The sequence below is a fragment of the Stomoxys calcitrans genome, chromosome 1 (assembly GCF_963082655.1).
Source record: "Stomoxys calcitrans chromosome 1, idStoCalc2.1, whole genome shotgun sequence".
NCBI lineage: Eukaryota > Metazoa > Arthropoda > Insecta > Diptera > Muscidae > Stomoxys > Stomoxys calcitrans.
This window is the reverse complement of record NC_081552.1, coordinates 168,912,115-168,932,506: the sequence shown is the minus strand read 5'-3', so window position 1 is coordinate 168,932,506 and position 20,392 is coordinate 168,912,115. Positions and strand designations below refer to the sequence as shown.

At 37.4% G+C, this 20,392-nt stretch overlaps 1 protein-coding gene across 1 annotated transcript; it reads left to right on the top strand.

The window, feature by feature from the left end:
- The first annotated feature begins 1,595 nt into the window (after positions 1-1,595).
- LOC106091587 (pupal cuticle protein-like) lies at positions 1,596-2,041 on the top strand. The gene is made up of 2 exons (XM_013258147.1): positions 1,596-1,607; positions 1,679-2,041. Exons 1-2 carry the CDS (start codon positions 1,596-1,598, stop codon positions 2,039-2,041), a joined length of 375 nt encoding a protein of 124 aa, XP_013113601.1.
- Positions 2,042-20,392: the final 18,351 nt, after the last annotated feature.

The window sequence follows — 20,392 nt, the reverse complement described above, 5'->3', positions numbered from 1 at the left end:
ATGGTCTGAATCGGTCTATAGCCCGATACAGCTTCCATATAAATCGATCTCTCTATTTTACTTCTTGAGCCCCCAAAGGGCGCAATTCTTATTCGAATTGGCTGACATTTTAAACCGGACCATATCTTGATATCGTTTTAATAGCAGACCAAATCTTTTCTTATATCCTTTTTTGCCTAAGAAGAAATGCCGGGAAAAGAACTCCACAAATGCGATCCATGGTGGAGGGTATACAAGATTCGGCCCGGCCGAACTTACCACGCTTTTACTTGTTTTAATTATACAATGTTAATTGTGATTAATTAATATAGATTTGAGTTTCTTATAATTTTTTGCATTGGAAGAGACGAGGGGAGATCAACGAGAATGCAAGATTTCATAGCTACTCCCTATATTTAGAGGTGTTACAAAGGGAATGACGATATTAGTATGCCCGCATCCTATGATGGTCGATATTTACAGTATGTTTTATAATGGTATATAAGTTTTCAACTATTCAGAGAGGTAGCGAAGGGAATGGCATGTCCGCCTATGACGCTGAACGCATGGGTTCTAATCCTGGCGAGACCATCAGAAAAAAGTTCAGCGGTGGTTCTCCCCTCCTAAGGCTAGCAACATGTAAAACTTCTCTCCAAAGAGATGTCGCACTGCGGCATGCTGTTCGGACTCGGCTATAAAAAGAAACCCTCTTATCATTGAGCTTAAACTTGAATTGGACTGCACTCATTGATATGTGAGAAGTTTGCCCCTGTTCCTGATCATGGGCAAAATTTGCAATTTGCAATTATCGAAAACTTAAAGATTTGCTTCTCCAGAGCTTCGAAATCAAAATTGATGTTTGCTTTTTATGGAGCTCCAAAGTAAAAATAGGGGTTTGGCGGTTATTTAACCGTATTGGGAGATGAAAGAATATTGAAGTATTTAACCTCTCATTATAATTCTGCCACTATTGCACCTATTTTATTGTTATTGTTTATCGTTATGTTGAGATAGGTCTGCCAATGTAGTTAAGTGGAATCTCAATTGAGTTTTTGAATGATGAAGTTAGGTTATTGTAGACCTACCTTCCCTCACAGTAGAAAATATGCATATCTGTTATATAATTTTGTTTTCAAGAAAATCACGGAAGAAAGCTCGTAAAAGAATGAATGAAGGTATCACATTATATGAACCAACATATAGATATATTTTCTTAATTTAACATATAGCATTTCCTAAACCAAATCATGCTAGCGACGCTTCGATTCAGCGGCATTTCATCTTGAATTTGTTCTATTTAAAAATAGATCTCTTCGAATCCATACATATTTCATGAGCAGAATTGTCAAAACAAAATATGTATGATGCATCCATTTGAAATACATTGCTTAATATGTTGACGCTATAGTATGTTAAAGAAGAGAACTATTTGTGAAAAAAGGAGAGAAAACAAAAACCGGATAAAAAATACACATTCGATGGATGAACTTAGTTAGACTTGTTAAAAATGCAATCCGAGCATGAACAATTCTATAAAAACCTAAAATACCCGATGTATATTCACAGAACACTTTCGACCCTTTGCGCATAGAAATCAAGAAAGATATAACGCTGAGATGAATAAATTCGTAAGTTCTTCGATCTTAGAGGCCGCAGCAACGGGACAGGATTAACCCAAATTTGAAAATTCGCATTTTAGCTTCTCACTGCCATTGTTGTGGCCACACTGGCATATGGTGTTTTTGCTGGTGGCGGTGAAGACGATGTCCATGCTGATACCTATAAGTTTGAGAGCAACGTTGAATACGATGGTACTTTCAATTATGTGTTTGAAACCACAAACGGTATTACTGCCGAAGAAAAAAGTACAGGGCCTCACAGTGTCAAAGGTGGCTTTGCCTATTATTCTCCTGAGGGTGAATTGATCACGATGTCGTATGTCGCCGATGAGAATGGTTTCCATCCCAAGAGCACCATTTTGCCAACTCCACCACCGATTCCCCCAGCGATCCTAAGATCATTGGAATACATACGAACGCATCAAAAGAAATCAGAAAATTGAGGAGTTTTTCAGTATTTCTTAGGTCGTAGAAACTTCATCAACCATGTAAATATTACCATTCGTTAGTTCATCGCGACGAGTTGCATAAGCAAATATTTCGAGCTGAAAGCAATTTTCTCACAAGCGCATCTAGTTCTAGATATTATACCATAATAAATTGTTTTCTTTTTTTAATCGTTGAAACAACTGTTCTAATTTTGTGCTGGAAATAAAAATATCAAATTAGATTTTCACACTGAAAAAAGGTTTGTCCTAATTTTACAGATTCGAGCCAAAGATTAGCAAACTTAATGTAAAAATTATCAATTTTTCAACTTTTTTAGGAAACATTCCATTTGGTGAAACATATTTTCCTTTATATAAGGGACCTTTTATTTTAAATGGTAGGTTAATAAATCCTTAATTTTGCATCTTGTTGTCAAAGACTAAAATCTAAAATAATGGACAAATATCGTTGAAAGATAGAAATTGAACTTGGGACATGACAACAGTGAACCATAGTTATAGGCACAAGATATCCTTAGAAATAAGAGATTCTTTAATTGTTTAATTTTCTTTAGGTTAAGATGCTATGTTTAAAACAAATAATTTTTAAAAAAAATAATAATTGGACAGTCATCTGCAAAGTAAAATAAGGATCAATCAGCGATCATATATCTAACATGTAAAAAGGCATAAAGTTCGGCTGGCCGAACTTTAGATACCCACCAGCTCGGGTTTATATGTTAACGACTTTCGTCCTAATCCGAAGTAAAATACATTATTAATGAACCCATTGCAGCTATATTTAAATATGGTCCAATTTGGATCAAATATGACAGCTATATCAAAATATAGACGGATCTGAACCATATGGGGCAAGGATGTCGAAAAGCCTAACATAGGTCACTATGACAAATTTCAGCTAAATCGGATAATAAGTGCGCCTTTTATGGGCCCAAGACCTTAAAACGGGAGATCGTTCTATATAGCAGCTATATTCAAATATAGACCGATCTGAAACATATAGAGCGTGGATGTCGAAAAGCCTAAAATAAGTCAATGTGTCACATTTCAGCGAAATCGGGTAATAAACGCTGCCTAAAATCGGGAGATCGGTATATAAGGCAGCTGTATCCAACTATAGACCGATCTAAACCATAAAGGGCACGGATGTCGAAAGGCCTAACATAGGTCCTTGTGTCAAATTTCAGCGAAATGGAGTAATAAATCCGCCTTTTACGGGCTTAAGACCCTTAATCAGAGATCAGTTTATATGGCAAAAATGCAAATTTTGCCCATGAACATTCCACTAAGGAACGGGGACAAACTTCTCACATATCAATGAGTGCAGTCCGATTCAAGTTTAAGCTCAATGATAAGGGACCTCCTTTTTATAGCCGAGTCCGAACGGCGTACCACAGTGCGCCACCTCTTTGGAGAGAAGTTTTACATGGCATAGTACCTCACAAATGTTGCTAGCCTTAGGAGGGGAGAACCACTGCTGATGGTCTCTGCCAGCCTATATGGCAGATATATTCAAATATAGACCAACCTGAACATAAGTCACTATGCCAAATTTCATCGAAATCGAATAATAAATACGCCTATTATAGGCTCAAGACCTTAGATCGGGAAATCAGCCGATATGACAGCTATGTCAAAATATAGTCTGATGGGGGCCATATTGACCACGGATGTTTAATGGCCCAACATAGCCTACTGTACAAAATTTCCGCGAAATCGGGTTATAAATGGTCCTTTTATAAGCCCAAAACCTGAAATCGGTAATATGGTAGCTTTATCCAAATATAGCCTGACCGTGCTCAGTACGAAATTTAAAATTTCAGCGAAATCGAGTAATAAATGTGGCTTTATTGGGCCTAAAACCTTAAATCGGAAGGTCGGTCTATATGGGGGCTATATCAAGATATAGTCCGATATAACCCATCTTCGAACTTAACCTACCTATGGACAAAAAAGAATCTGTGCAGCGTTTCAGCTCAATATCTCTACTTTTAAAGCCTGTAGCGTGATTTCAACCGACAGACGGACGGGTTGTTACGACAAACAAGAATATATATAATACTTTATAGGAATATATATGTAATACTTTATATAGGTAAAGGATATTTCGATATGTTGCAAATGGAATGACAAAATGAATATACCCCCTTCCTTCGGAGGTGGGAATAAAAATCACCCAATTTGGTTCGTGTACAATGCGATCATTTGCAGACATATGATTGGGCAGATGGAAGGACGTATCTAGATCGCTAAAGAATTACTTAACTATCAAGATCATATTTAGGGTAGGTTAGATTTTTGTGGCAGTTTGCAATCAGACTCAGTTATTTTAGCCTATTGTGGTACCACAGGAAGAGGAGAAGCAATATGTTTTCTCCTACCATTGTACCTGTCAGATCGCTTTAAAAATCCTAATAACTTGCTAATGTTCACATCCGCTAATTTAGATGAGTCCCCACAGGAATAATAACAGCCATACCCCTCCTCCGTCAGCTTGCCGAATTGCCTTAGTCTTCCCAACCATACCACTGCCTCATATGTCAGCCACATACATTACACCATCCTTGGGATACCCTAGCACCACCTACTAAGCACATTTCTGTAAAAGTAGAAGCAGCACAGTGCCTTGCAGCACTCTGTTTTTCTTCTCTATGATTGTTCACACCTGCAAATTCATACATGTCCATAAGGATATAAAAGCATAAAGTAGAATATCTTCTAGTCTGTCCAGAACAAGCACACATAAGATTTTCTATGTTTCCTCTACCTCAACGACGTGACTGCTTCTGCAAAAATCGTCACTTGCAACCTTTAGTCTATCAGCATTTTTATACCCACCACGGAAGGATGGGGGTATATTCATTTTGTCATTCCGTTTGCAATACATCAAAATATTGATTTCCGACCCTAAAGAGTATATATATTCTTCATCGTCGTACAAATCTAAAACAATCTAGCCATGTCCTTCCGTCTGTCTGTTGAAATCATGCTACAGTCTTTAAAATTGAGCTGAAACTTTACTTCTTTTTTTGTCCATAACCAGGTTAAGTTCGATAATTGGCTATATCGGACAACATCTTGATATAGCTCCCATATGGACGGATCCGCCGATTAAGGCCTTAGGCCCATAAAAGCAATATTTATTATCCGATTTTGCCCAAATTTGGAACAATGAGTTGTATTAGGGCCTTCGACATCCTTGTTCAATTTGGCCTAGATCGGTCCAGATTTGGATATAGCTGCCATATAGACCGATCTGCCGATTTAAGATCTTGGGCCCATAAAAGGTGCATTTATTATCCGATTTTGTGTGTTAGGCCCTTCAAAATTCTTCTTCAATTTGGCTCAGAACGGATCAGATTTGGATATAGCTGTCATATAGACCGATATCTCGATTAATGGTTTTGGACCCATAAAAGTGAGTTGTGTTAGGGCCTTCGTTATCCCTCTTCAATTTGGCTCAAATCGGTTCAGATTTGGATATAGCTACCATATAGACCGATCTCTCGATTTAAAGTATTGGCCCCTTGAAAGGCGCATTTATAATTCGATTTCGCTGAAATTTGACACAGTGACTTATGTTATAGTTCATATCGGTCTATATTTGGGTATAGCTACCAAAAAAAAGCAATGGTTGTCCTACAAAATTGAACAATGACATGTATTTATTAGACCACTCAATGTCCGTGCCGAATTTGGTCCAAATCGGACCATATTTATATAAATCTGCTATGGGGGCATAAATCATGGCTAGCTGCTATGGGGGCTATTTTCACTGAATTACGACAAAGGTAGTTTGCATATCTAATGTTCGGCCCGGCCGAACTTAACGCCTTTTTACTTGTTCCCATTAGACAGTGATATGCCTCGAGGACCATGACATATCGTTGACTTGCGTTCCTAGACACACAGACATTTCTGAAAATAAGAAAGACGGACAAATATGCTAAGAAGGATATTGAAAAAAGACTGCTGAAAATAACAAACACTGTCTGCTGCTATTATAGCAGTAGTTCTCCTATTAAAATAATATTTCTGCAATTTCAGAACAGCTGGCTTACTGCTGTAAAGTCTGTTGTTTGCTGAAGGGTTTGTCAGATGGAATAAAATAAAAGGGCAGATTATTGGAAAGAATATGAAGAAAAACAGGATGCGGTCACACACGCACTTTGCACACAATAGAATGACCTTTTATTGTTGTTGTTTATTGCACACGCAGTTTGTAAACCAATTTTGAGCACATGCGTTTTATGACATAGTTAAAAGGGTCATCGTTATTGTAAACAATACACAGCGCTCATTCGTCGTAAGTATCAAGTAGGTATGAAGAACTTATGCAGCATTTCCCTGTTTAAAATACCTTTGCACTGTTGTTGTTCTACTTTACTACACAGGGAAATGAACAAAGGCAAAATATCAGAAAAAAGGCAAAATATCAGATTTAAGGAAGTTTTTGAATAAGATTTTTACCGTAGGCAAATGGAGATGTGTGTCTCATTGGCTTTTACATTCCGTACTCTTATTTTCATATAAAAAATAGTACTATATTAGTTTTTCACAGGTTAAAACAAATGTTCTTCGCAGTTGCTTTTTTGAAACACTACAAAAACCTCAATAATAACATAATACTTTTGTGACAATATTTTCATAAACAATAAATAGAGACCGGATTTTTTGCAAAATCGAAATTTTGCTATCAATTATTCGGAACATGCGTTGGTGTTTTGCATATATGCATGGAAAAAGGAAATTCTGAAGCCCTTGTATGTTTACAAAATTAAATTTTATTACAAAATACCACCGCATTGGCATAATAATTGATGTCAAAATTTCAATTTTGCATAAAAATCCGGACTCTAGTAATGAAGGAATGTCCTACTGAATGAAACCTAGTATCTAAGAAAGGAATCATGGAAAAATTTCGCTAAAAGTGATTATAGCACCAACCTTAATAACGATATAAGCAATAATGAGCTTTAAAGCCAGTAGCAATCACAATCATACCATTGTCCGCAATGGCCATGTGTAATAGGATCTGTTGATCAGGTAATTTCTTTTAGTAATACATCACAAACAATAATCTTCTCTTCCAACATAATTTGAAATGGTCATTAGCTTGACTTCCCTTTGAAAAAATGTCCAAAGTAATCAAAACACATGACAGGCCGTAAAAACCAAACTAACAATAACATTAAATAATAAAAGCAGAACATTTTTTCATTAAAACAGCAGTTTTTGTTAGCTGAAATAGCAGTAAAAAAATTTTGCCAAACCAGCAGCACTATGTTTGCTGAAAAAGCAGTAATGCCAGCATTCCCTGTTATTTTAGCAAACATTTTTGCTGCTTTGAATAACAAATTTCGTTAAGTGTAGGGCAGAGGACCTCATTTGTCCAGCTACTGAATGTAGTAGAAGGAATGGTTCAAGCGGGTACCATGGTAAAGTGGAAATCTATGCTTGGCTGCTGGACTGACATTGACCAAAACAGCTTTGGTCTGAACGCCTTATAAGATGTAATGTAAGCAAGTTTTACATTTTGAGGCTACAATCAACATTTTAACATATAAGAGTAAAAACGCGTAAACTTCGGCCAGGCCGAATATTATATACCCTCCACCATGGCTCGCATGATTCAAGAATTTTAATACCGTTTACAAAAATATGTATAAAAGCTCTATGAAGTTATAGACCACGTTTATAGTTTCTGTCAAATTGGATAAGAATTGCGCCCTCTATAGGCTCAAGAAGTTAAATAGGGAGATCGGTTTATATGGGAGCTATATGAACTTATGATCCAATTGAAACCATATCTGGCACAGTTGTTGCGAGTCATAACAAAATTCCATGTGCAAGATTTCAGCTGAATCGGATAATAGTCCTCCTCTACAGGCAAAAATATAATTCGTTTCACAAAAAAAAATTTTCGCCAAGTAAACTTCTTTTCCGAAAAACGTTGGAATTGGTTTACTATAAAAGTACATGTTGTTTTGCGATAAATTCTTGCAAGAATTCGTGGCAAATTTTTTTACACTGGCAATACCTTTCATTAGGAGTTTCAACTAATTTTTCTTTACTTTAACATTGATTTAACGCCATGCTTATGTACATTCTTTTTATACCCACCACCGTAGGATAGGGGGTATATTCATTTAGTCATTCCGTTTGCAACACATCGAAATATCAATTTCCGACCCTACAAAGTATATATATTTCGGATCGTCGTAAAATTCTAAGACGATTTAAGGATGTCCGTGCGTCTGTCCCGCTGTCCGTCCGTCTGTTGTAATCATTCCAGAGCCTTCAAAAATTTAGATTTTGAGCTGAAATTTGGCACAGATACGTCTTTTCGATGAACGCTGGTTAAGTTCTTGAACGGGCAAATCGGACCATATTTGGATATAGCTGCTATATAGACCGATTTTCCGATAAAAGGCCTAATGCCCATAAAAGCTTTATTTTTCATCCGATTTTGCTGAAATATGAAACAGTGAGTAGTTTAAGACTTTCCGACAACTGACCCAAATATGGTTGAGATCGGATAATATTTAGATATAGCTACCATATAGACCGATCTCTCGATTAAGGGCCTGAAGACCATAAAAGCTTTATTTATTACACGATTTCGCTGAATTTGCAACAGTGAGTTATTTTAAGCGATATCTGACCTCAGTATGAATTAGATCGGTTCATATTTAGATATAGCTGCCATAGAGACCGATCTCCCGATAAAGGGTCTGAAGCCCATAAAAGCTTTATTTATTACCAGATTCCGCTGAAATTTTAAATAATCCGTTATTTTAAGCCTCCCGACATTTGACTTAAATATGGTTCAGATCGGATTATATTTAGATATAGCTGCCATATAGACCGATCTCCAGGTAAAGGGTCTTAAGGCCGTTTTATCTATGGATGGGGGAGAGTACTTGGTAGCTTCAATGTTCATTTCATGGAAATTTCAATAAACTTTTTCGCCCCCGACGACGTGGGTAGGCAAAACCTTAGTGTGGTTCTATCCTGGTGAACCAATTAAAAACAGCAAATATTCTGAATTTTACCATAAACGACCAAGAGGTACCGTTATACAGAACTTGGAGCAATTGTTTATTGTCGATAGCAGTGAATGGTATCCCTTTTACAAATTTTGTAAAATAATATCCAAGAACTCTCCTCCATCTTTAAATAAGACGCTTACTTTTGCCAATATTTCAATGGTTCTATCCTGGTGAACAGCAGTGCATATATGGGAGCCATATCTAAACCAGAATCGATTTCTTAGAAATTTATCAGAAGAGTAATAAGAGAAATCTTCGTGTCAAAGTTGTGACCTGTACTTTGTATACAAATTAACATGGACAGACAGACCGACAGACATAGCTAGAAATAAAAAGCGATTGTGAGTTAATCCGTATACTTATCACTCTAGCTCTCTTCCTTCTGGATGTTACAAAACAACTTAAAAGGCGTTAAGTTCGGCCGGGCCGTGCTTTGGATACCCACCACCTCGGGTATATATGTATACCACCTTTCGTCAAAATCCGGTGAAAAATGCATACCTTATGCCCCATAGCAGCTATATCGATTTTGACCTAATATTTATAAGTACAAGTCATCGTACCACTGTGTATAACAAAATATTGGTCTTTTAAGTCGCTATATCTAAAAATAACATAACATAAGGCACTGTGCCAAATTTCAGTGAAATCGGATTATAAATGAGCCTTTTATGGGACCAAGACTTTAAATCGAAATATCGGTCTATATGGCAGTAATATTTAAATCTGGACCGATTTGGGCCAAGTTGACGAAGGACGTCGATGAGCCTAACACAACTTACTGTCACAAATTTCGGCGACATCGGACAATAAATGCGCCTTTTATGGCCCCAAAATCTTATATCGAGAGATCGGTCTATATGACAGCTATATCCAAATCTGATCCGATCTGAGCCAAATTGAAGGAATATGTCGAATTAGCAATTGAAGGAATATGTCGAAGGGCCTAACACAACTCACTGTCTTAAATTTCAGCAAAATCGGATAGTAAATGTGGGTTTTATGGGCCTAAAACCCAAAATCGGTGGATCGGTCTATATGTGGGGTCTATATCAAGATATAGTCCGATATAGCCCATCTTCGAACTTAACCTCCTTATGGACAAAAAAAGAATCTGTGCAAAATTTCAGCTTAATATCTCTATTTTAAAGAATGTAGCTTGATTTCAACAGACAGACGGGCAGACGGACGGACATGGCTAGATCGTCTTATATTTTTACGCTGATCAAGAATATATGTACTTTATAGGGTCGGAAATGCATATTTGATGTGTTGCAAACGGAATGACAAAATGAATATACCCTCATCGTTCGGTGGTGGGTACAAAAATGCACAAAGTTATAATATTCTGTACCACAGTAGTGGTGTAGGATATAATATAAAAATCAAGTAACTCATTATTGGCGATTCGCTCCGATATTTAATATTTATACACACTTTGTAATTAACCCGATCACCGTTACGCAAAATAAACTGATCAGCACATTTAATTTATAAAATTATGATTTTAATACTGATTGATTGCTACAATAATTCTTGTGTATCGTCCATCATGCATTTAGGAAATAATAAATTTACCAATGCTATTGACGCGAGTAAATGTTTCGTTTTATTATTTAAGCATGAGTTCACCATTGGTCCAACTGGAAAGATGTTAGAATAAAGTTTATATGTGCAAACTAGTAGTTCGCACAGTAGGCGAAATTTCATTAAAATTTTTGATATTTTTATAAAAAATTAAGTTAAGTTTTTGGTAGGTTGGATCAGAGTATTTTAATATTTGATGTGTTTTATTTAAGTACTATATAGTGCAGTGCAAAAGTTTTTATGGAAGTGATATCTATCCAGTACAACGGAGTTCTGGATAAACTACCAATAAAGGCTTATGTTAAACATCTGTTGTCTGGATTGCCATGATATGTGTTTCACAAAAATATATGGTCACTTGCAAGAATTACTCTTTTGTGTATGCCAAAATAAAACTAAAACCGATTATTGACATAATGGCGTGCACAAATCCTAATTAATCTTATTTGCCTTCTGTCCCCACATATGTTTGCAAATTTAAGTTATAAATTCTACAAATATTTGCAATTTTTTCTCCGTATTGTTACTACTTCATGGCAAACAAACAGGCTAACACTGGAAACTACTTTTTTGGTGTTTTTTTTTTTGCCATTCACGGCTTATCTATCCAGTACAAATATAAAACACAGCAATTATATAAGAAAAGTCATAATGCGGAGGTTGTAGTTTTAAACCAATATGAAACCGTTACCACGTTTAATGGCCCTGGATGTATATCAGAGAAATTACTTTCACACCAAGTTTTCTGTTGGACCGTTTCCCCGGGAAATGCTAGTTCTAGTGTTTCCTCACTACACTGGTAGAAAAAGGACGGTACTTTGCCAATACCGACTGGTAATATATTATTCGCGTTATTGGCAAATATTAATACCATTTGGTAGAATTGACGGCCTCACGTTTGTATTCTTGTCTCCGAGACAAACGAGTTACTTCGCTTTGTACTTAAAATATAAACGCCATTATAAAATATTTTAAAATATTTTAATACGAATTGTGTGTGTAAAAACGTGCGTGTTCAAATACTCGAGAGCGGAGAAAATAGAAATAGTACAAACTCTAAGCACGTTATTATTATCGACGCCGTGTTGGTGTCCTCATACGAAAAACACTTGCCGAATACAAAGAATCGAGGTTGGTCACGGTGCTACATTATTTTTTGTAATTCTTGAATAAAATTTGATTAAAACTATTTTCAATGGTTGTATATTTTTGTTTTTTGGTAGCGATGGGTTTCTACCGGCTAAATACCCATCGCTTGGGTATTTATTGGGTAAATACCCAATAAATACCTTTTATGGGTATTTATAATTTTGCAGATATCTTGGGTATAAACAAATTTTTGATGATTTCGTATTCTTTGTATATAAACCTGACCTTCTGATCTCATAAAGCAGAATTTTAATTTTATTTAGCCACTATGTAGACCGATTTCCAGACTTAAAGTCTTGAGGGAATAAATTGGTAATTTTTCATCCGATTTCCATTAAGTTTGGCACCGTGAGTTCTGGTAGACCCCTATTCATTTCTGTGAAGTGCGGTTCAGATTGGACTATATTTGGATATAGCTGCTCTTAGACCGACCACCTGATCTTCCGATATAGGGTATTGAGACCATAATGGATCCATTTATTACCCGAATTAGCTGAAATTTGACACAAAGAGTTCAGTTAGAACCCTACCCATTCTTGTCAAATGTGGTACAGATCGGATCATATTTGGATATAGCTGCTATATAGACGGATTTTCTGATAAAAGATCTAATGCCCATAAAAACTTTGATTTTCATCCGATTTTGCTGAAATTTGAATTAGTTAGTAGTTTACTGAACCAAATATGGTTCAGATCGGACAACATTAAGATACAGCTGCCATATTGACCGATCTGCCGATAAGGGGTCTGAAGCCAATAAAAGCTTTATTTATTACCCGATTTCTCTGATATTTGAAACAGTGAGTAGGTTAAGACCTCATAACATCCGAGCTAAACATGGTTCAGATCGGACTATATTTAGATATAGCTGCCATATAGACCGATCTGCCGCTAAGGGGACTGAAGCCCATAAAAGCTTTATTTATTACCCGATTTCACTGAAATTTTGAACTGTGAGTTTTTCTGAGCCTCACGATATCCGACCTTAATATGATTTAGATCGGTTTGTTATTGGATATATCTGCCAAAAAGATGAATAGTGACATATATATTAGACCACTCAATGCCCGTGCCGCATTTGGGTGCTTAAGTTATCAAATTTTCACCTGAATGTGACGAAATGGGATTTACATATATACCCGAGGTGGTGGGTATCTAAAGTTCGGCCAGGCCGAACTTAATGCTTTTTTACTTGTTATACCCACCACCGAAGGATGGGGGTATATTCATTTTGTCATTCCGTTTGCAACATATCAAAATATCCATTTCCGACCCTATAAAGTATATATATATTCTTAATCAGCGTAAAAATCTAAGACGATGTAGCCACATCCATCCGTCTGTCTGTTGAAATCACGCTACAGTTTGTAAAAATTGAGATATTGAGCTGAAACTTTGCACAGATTCTTTTTTGTCCATAAGCACGTTAAGTTCGAAGATGGGCTATATCGGACTATATCTTGATATAGCTCCCATATAGACCGATCCGCCGATTTAGGATCCTAGGCCCATAAAAGCCACATTTACTACCCGATTTTGCTGAAATTTGGGACAGTGAGTTGTGTTAGGCCTTTCGACATCCTTCGTCAATTTGTCCCAGATCAGTCCAGATTTGGATATAGCTGCCATATAGACCGATCCTCCGATTTAGGGTCTTAGGCCCCTAAAAGCCACAGTGATATGTGTTAGGCCCTTTGATATCGTTCGTCAATTTGGGTCAGATCGGTCTAGATTTGGATATAGCTGCCTTATGGATCGATCCTCCGATTTAGGGTCTTAGGCCCCTAAACGCCACATTTATTATCCGATTTTGCTGAAATTTGGGACTATAATATGTGTTAGGCCCTTTGATATCATTCGTCAATTTGGTTCAGATCGGTCTACATTTGGATATAGCTGCCTTATGGACCGATCCTCCGATTTAGGGTCTTAGGCCCATAAAAGCCACATTTACTACCCGATTTTGCTGAAATTTGGCACAGTGAGCTGTGTTAGGCCCTTCGAAGGCGCATTTATAATCCGATTTAACTGAAATTTGACACACATACGACATCCACGTTGTATATGGTTTAGATCGGTTTATTTTTAGATAAAACTACTAAAAAGACCAATATTTTGCTTTACACAATTGAACAAGGACTTCTATTTATTGGTATTTGGTCCAAATCGGAACATATTTCGATATAACTGCGATGGGACATAAGGTATGGAAGTTTCAACGAATTTTAATGAAAGGTGGTTTACATATATACCCGAGGTGGTGGGTATCCAAAGTTCGGCCCAGCCGAACTTAACGCCTTTTTACTTGTTGTGATATATTTTATTTGAATCTAATCTACTCACAACTATTTTTATACCCCTCACCACTACCCATTGAAGATTAACGGATCAACTTAGAAACACCTTCTGATTTGATTTCGCTTCGTCCTTCTGCCTTTCCATGTTCATTTGTCTTCATAGTACGGGTGGCAATTTTCATCCGATTGTCTTCAGATATGTCACAAGCATATTTTTGACCATAAGACGAAGCTTACAAAGGGTAATTTTTTTTGAGGTTAGGATTTTCATGCATTAGTATTTGACAGATCACGTGGGATTTCAGACATGGTGTCAAAGAGAAAGATGCTCAGTATGCTTTGACATTTCATCATGAATAGACTTTCTAACGAGCAACGCTTGCAAATCATTGAATTTTATTACCAAAATCAGTGTTCGGTTCGAAATGTGTTCAAATTTTGACAAATTTTGTTCAGCGATGAGGCTCATTTCTGGTTGAATGGCTACGTTAATAAGCAAAATTGCCGCATTTGGAGTGAAGAGCAACCAGAAGCCGTTCAAGAACTGCCCATGCATCCCGAAAAATGCACTGTTTGGTGTGGTTTGTACGCTGGTGGAATCATTGGACCGTATTTTTTCAAAGATGCTGTTGGACGCAACGTTACGGTGAATGAACACATTTCGAACCGAACACTGATTTTGGTAATAAAATTCAATGATTTGCAAGCGTTGCTCGTTAGTAAGTCTATTCATGATGAAATATCAAAGCATACTGAGCATCTTTCTCTTTGACACCATGTCTGAAATCCCACGTGATCTGTCAAATACTAATGCATGAAAATCCTAACCTCAAAAAAATCACCCTTTAGAAACTGGAAAAAAATCGGTTCAGATTTTGATGTAGCTCCCATATATTTGTTCGTCCGATTTACACTAACATTGCAATAATGTGGTCAATTGTAAACCCATCCTCACGAAATCTGGCACGAAGGATTCTCTTATAAATCCCGAAAGTTTCCCTTATGACTCTTGACATCACTGGTGAATCAATAATGTGAGTATATATCAAATATCATATCATTATATCATTTAAACAAAATTTAATTTCGACGACTTAGCCTGCATACCCAATGTGGTGTCACCCAATGTGGCAACAAAAGGTCGCCCTATTTATTTGGTTTTTTGTACTTCAACGTCCAATGTGAATGTGAATGAGAATGCGAAGTATTAACATAGATTATTAACGCGTTTTAGAAATTTCAAGGCACGCTAAATAGTTCTAATTGAATTAGTTAATCAGTTCGCAGAGTGTTAAATAGAAAAATGCATTCGGTCACAAACAATGAACGCATCATTGCTAGTCCTCATAAATCACATGTATGGTTAGTACCATTGCTACTTAGTATATGCATAAATCAAATCTAGTTTTTTGAAAAGGACTGGTTTTATTGGTTTAATGCTTTTATCCAAGTGTAGCCCCTTTTCAAATATTTCTTCCCGTGGACGAAATTAAGTGGATAGTTTTAAACATTTATCTACGTCATCACAAAATAAATCATTGTTATTTGAACAAAACTTAAGCTATCTTGAAAAAAATTAACACGAAGAATCTAAACGCTTCCATATACTGATTCTATTTACAATGCATGTATTGATCTTATTTGCAAACGCCAATAATGTTAATTGTTAATCGACCAATATGCGTCGGGGATATATTCCATATTCCTTATTACTAAAGCGTAATTTCAACAGAAAGATATAAAGACATATAGACCAACTCACGTAATTAATATTTTAAATAAAAACTTTAGTTTCTTTCCTTTTTGAAGTGTTTTCCATTGAAATAAATCAAAAAATATCAAAATTCCATTTTTACTTTAAGTAGAAAAATAAATTACAATTGGAACCAGGAGTCTCAAAAACACGGGGCGCCTGAACCAACTTTAAATAAAAAAAGTCTTTAGCCTAGAAGATTATTTGAGATAGTGAATTTTCAGCGTTCGTTGACAAAAAAAACAAAACCAACTAAAAGCGTGCTAAGTTCGGCCGGGCCGGATCTTATATACCCTCCACCATGGATCGCATTCCTAAGGGAAAAGAACTCGACAAAGAATATAAGAAAAGAGTTGCTCTGCTATTAAAACGATATCAAGATATGGTCCGGTTCGGACCACAATTAAATTATATGTTGGAGACCTGTGTAAAATTTCAGCCAATTCGTATAAGAATTGCGCCCATTGGGGCTCACGAAGTAAAATAGAGAGAACGATTTATATGGGATCTGTATCGGCGACTTCTAGGGGTCAAGAAGTCAAGATCCCAGATCGGTTTATATGGCAGCTATATCAGGTTATGAACCGATTTGAACCTTATTTGACACAGTTGTTGAAAGTAAAAATAAAATACGTCATGCAAAATTTCAGCCAAATCGGATAGGAATTGCGCCCTCTATAAGCTCAATAAGTCAAATCCCCAGATCTGTTTTTATGACAGCTATATCAGGTTATGGACCGATTTCAACCATACTTGGCACAGTTGTTGGATATCATAACGAAATACTTGGTGCCAAAAATTCATTCCAATCGGATAAGAATTGCGCACTCTAGAGGCTCAAGAAGTCAAGACCCAAGATCGGTTTATATGGCAGCTACATCAGGTTATGGACCGATTTAAACCATACTTGACACTTGGGTATCATAACAAAACACGTCGTGCAAAATTCCATTTCAATCGGATAAGAATTGCGCCCTCTAGAGGCTCAAGAAGTCAAGACCCAAGATCGGTTTATATGGCAGCTATATCAGGTTATGGACCGATTTCAACCATACTTGGCGCAGTTGTTGGATATAATAACAAAACACGTCGTTCAAAATTTCATTCTGATCGGATAAGAATTGCGCAAGCTAGAGGCTCAAGAAGTCAAGACCCAATATCGGTTTATATGGCAGCTATATCAGGTTATGAACCGATTTGAACCATACTTGGCACAGTTGTTGGATATCATAACAAAACACGTCGTGCGAAATTCCATTTCAATCGGATAATAATTGCGCCCTCTAGAGGCTCAAGAAGTCAAGACCCAAGATCGGTTTATATGGCAGCTATATCAGGTTATGGACCGATTTGAACCATACTTGGCACAGTTGTTGGATGTCATAAAAAAACACGCCGTACAAAATTTCATTCGAATCGGATAAGAATTGCGCACTCTAGAGGCTCAAGAAGTCAAGACCCAAGATCGGTTTATATGGCAGCTATATCAGGTTATGAACCGATTTCAACCATACTTGGCACAGTTGTTGGATATAATAACAAAACACGTCGTGCAAAATTTCATTCTGATCGGATAAGAATTGCGCAAGCTAGAGGCTCAAGAAGTCAAGACCCAATATCGGTTTATATGGCAGCTATATCAGGTTATGAACCGATTTGAACCATACTTGGCACAGTTGTTGGATATCATAACAAAACACGTCGTGCGAAATTCCATTTCAATCGGATAAGAATTGCGCCCTCTAGAGGCTCAAGAAGTCAAGACCCAAGATCGGTTTATATGGCAGCTATATCAGGTTATGGACCGATTTGAACCATACTTGGCACAGTTGTTGGGTATCATAAAAAAACACGCCGTACAAAATTTCATTCGAATCGGATAAGAATTGCGCACTCTAGAGGCTCAAGAAGTCAAGACCCAAGATCGGTTTATATGGCAGCTATATCAGGTTATGGACCGATTTCAACCATACTTGGCACAGTTGTTGGATATAATAACAAAACACGTCGTGCAAAATTTCATTCTGATCGGATAAGAATTGCGCAAGCTAGAGGCTCAAGAAGTCAAGACCCAATATCGGTTTATATGGCAGCTATATCAGGTTATGAACCGATTTGAACCATACTTGGCACAGTTGTTGGATATCATAACAAAACACGTCGTGCGAAATTCCATTTCAATCGGATAAGAATTGCGCCCTCTAGAGGCTCAAGAAGTCAAGACCCAAGATCGGTTTATATGGCAGCTATATCAGGTTATGGACCGATTTGAACCATACTTGGCACAGTTGTTGGGTATCATAAAAAAACACGCCGTACAAAATTTCATTCGAATCGGATAAGAATTGCGCACTCTAGAGGCTCAAGAAGTCAAGACCCAAGATCGGTTTATATGTCAGCTATATCAAAACATGGACCGATATGGCCCATTTACAATACCAACCGACCTACACTAATAAGAAGTATTTGTGCAAAATTTCAAGCGGCTAGCTTTACTCCTTCGGAAGTTAGCGTGCTTTCGACAGACAGACGGACGGACGGACAGACGGACATGGCTAGATCGACATAAAATGTCACGACGATCAAGAATATATATACTTTATGGGGTCTCAGACGAATATTTCGAGTAGTTACAAACAGAATGACGAAATTAGTATACCCCATCTTATGGTGGAGGGTATAAAAATAAATAATCCGTGGAGAGATTTTAAAATAAGTCCACTTTGAAAATTCGTGCGCACGAAATACGATTAATATATTTTTGAAAACGGAAGGTTAGGTCAGGTTTGAATGGCAGTCTGCCATCAGACTCACTTAGACGTTTTCGTCCATTGTGATACCACAGGAACAGAAGAAGGATGCCTTCTAGTTCCTACCGTTGACATCCAGATTGCTTTAAAAGCCCAACAACTTGCGGATGATCAGATCCGTTAATACAGACAGGTTCTCAAAGAAATGAGAACCTAAAGGTGAACTTCTTCTGACTGCTAATGCGGGACACACACAAACACAGAAGGTGTTCTTTAGTCTCTTCTTCCTCGATGTCCCTACAGCTTCTGCAAAAGTCGTTGCTGGCAACCTTCAGTCTGTCAGCATGTTTTCCGATTAGACAGTGACCTGTCATGATGGACACAATGACTGAGACATCTGTTCTAGCCAATGACATCAAAGCAGTAGACCTCTTCAAGTCTAGATCAGGCCACATAGTTTTGGATTGCTCACAGCCGCCCCTTTGTGAATTTTTTGTGGCGGTTTTTGTGTTCAGAAATACGTTTTCCAGGGATTTAATGGCTGCCTGGCTGTCGGAGAAGATATTTATGCCATTCGTAGTAATGATATTATATCGTAGCCATTCCACCATTTCCTTAATTGCAAGGGTGTCCGCCTGATACACACTGCAGTGGTCGGGTAACCTTTTCGATATGACCAGTACTAGATCTTTAGAGTACATTCCAAAGCCCACCAGGTCTTTTAGTTTGGAACCATCCGTATAGAAGTCTATGTAACTTCTGTTACCAGGGATATCGTAGTTCCAATCGGTTCTATCAGGAATAGTGGTACATTACTTTTTATCGAAAAGCTGCTCAGGTAGGTTGTAGTCCACCCTGCTTGGAACATCGGATATTGTGTCAAGGATAACACAGTGTCCGTAGCCGCCACATGACGAATGAAAAAGCTCCCTTAACCTCACGGCAGTATTCGCTGCAATTTGGGTAGCCACAATGTCCAGAGGCATAAGATGTAGCATTTTGAAGCGCCATCCACCAGACCACAACACCATATAGCATTAAAGGTCTCACAACTACAGTATATACTCAATGCATGACATGCGGTCTAAACCCCCTAACTTTTACCATTGGCTCTCTTGCAGGTGTATAGGGCAAGAGTTGCCTTTCTTGCCATTTCCAAAATTTTGGATTTGAAGTTCAATCTTCTGTCCAGCAAAACACCCCGGTATTTTGCGCTTTCTGTAAATGGAACATTCTCTTCACGCAAGGAGACAGGTTCCACTGTAGGCAACTGGTATTTCCTGCTGAAAAGAACTACTTCTGTCTTGCACGGATTTATACCTAGACCACTTTCGGTAGCTCACTTTTCTGATGCACGTAGAGCTTCATGAAGTATATCTCTTAGAGTGCTGGGAATCTTTCCTCTATCCGCAATTGCCACGTCATCAACATACGCGACCACTTTTACACCTTTCTCTTCCAGATACAATAATATATTGTTGATGACTATATTCCAAAGTAGAGGAGATCGTAAACCTTCCTCTGCTGACCCATCTTTTTATATCCACAGATCCCAAGCCTGCCGTAATTCATCTAGTAAGCTATTAATAAATTTTCTTACAGTAGAGTTGATGCCTAGAAACTCCAACTCCTTCATGATTGACGTCGGTGTTATTTTATTGAAAGCACCATCAATGTCATGAAATGCTACCATGGTATATTCCTTGACAGCGAGAGAACCCCTTATGTAGCCGACTAGGTCGTGAAGGGCTGTTTCA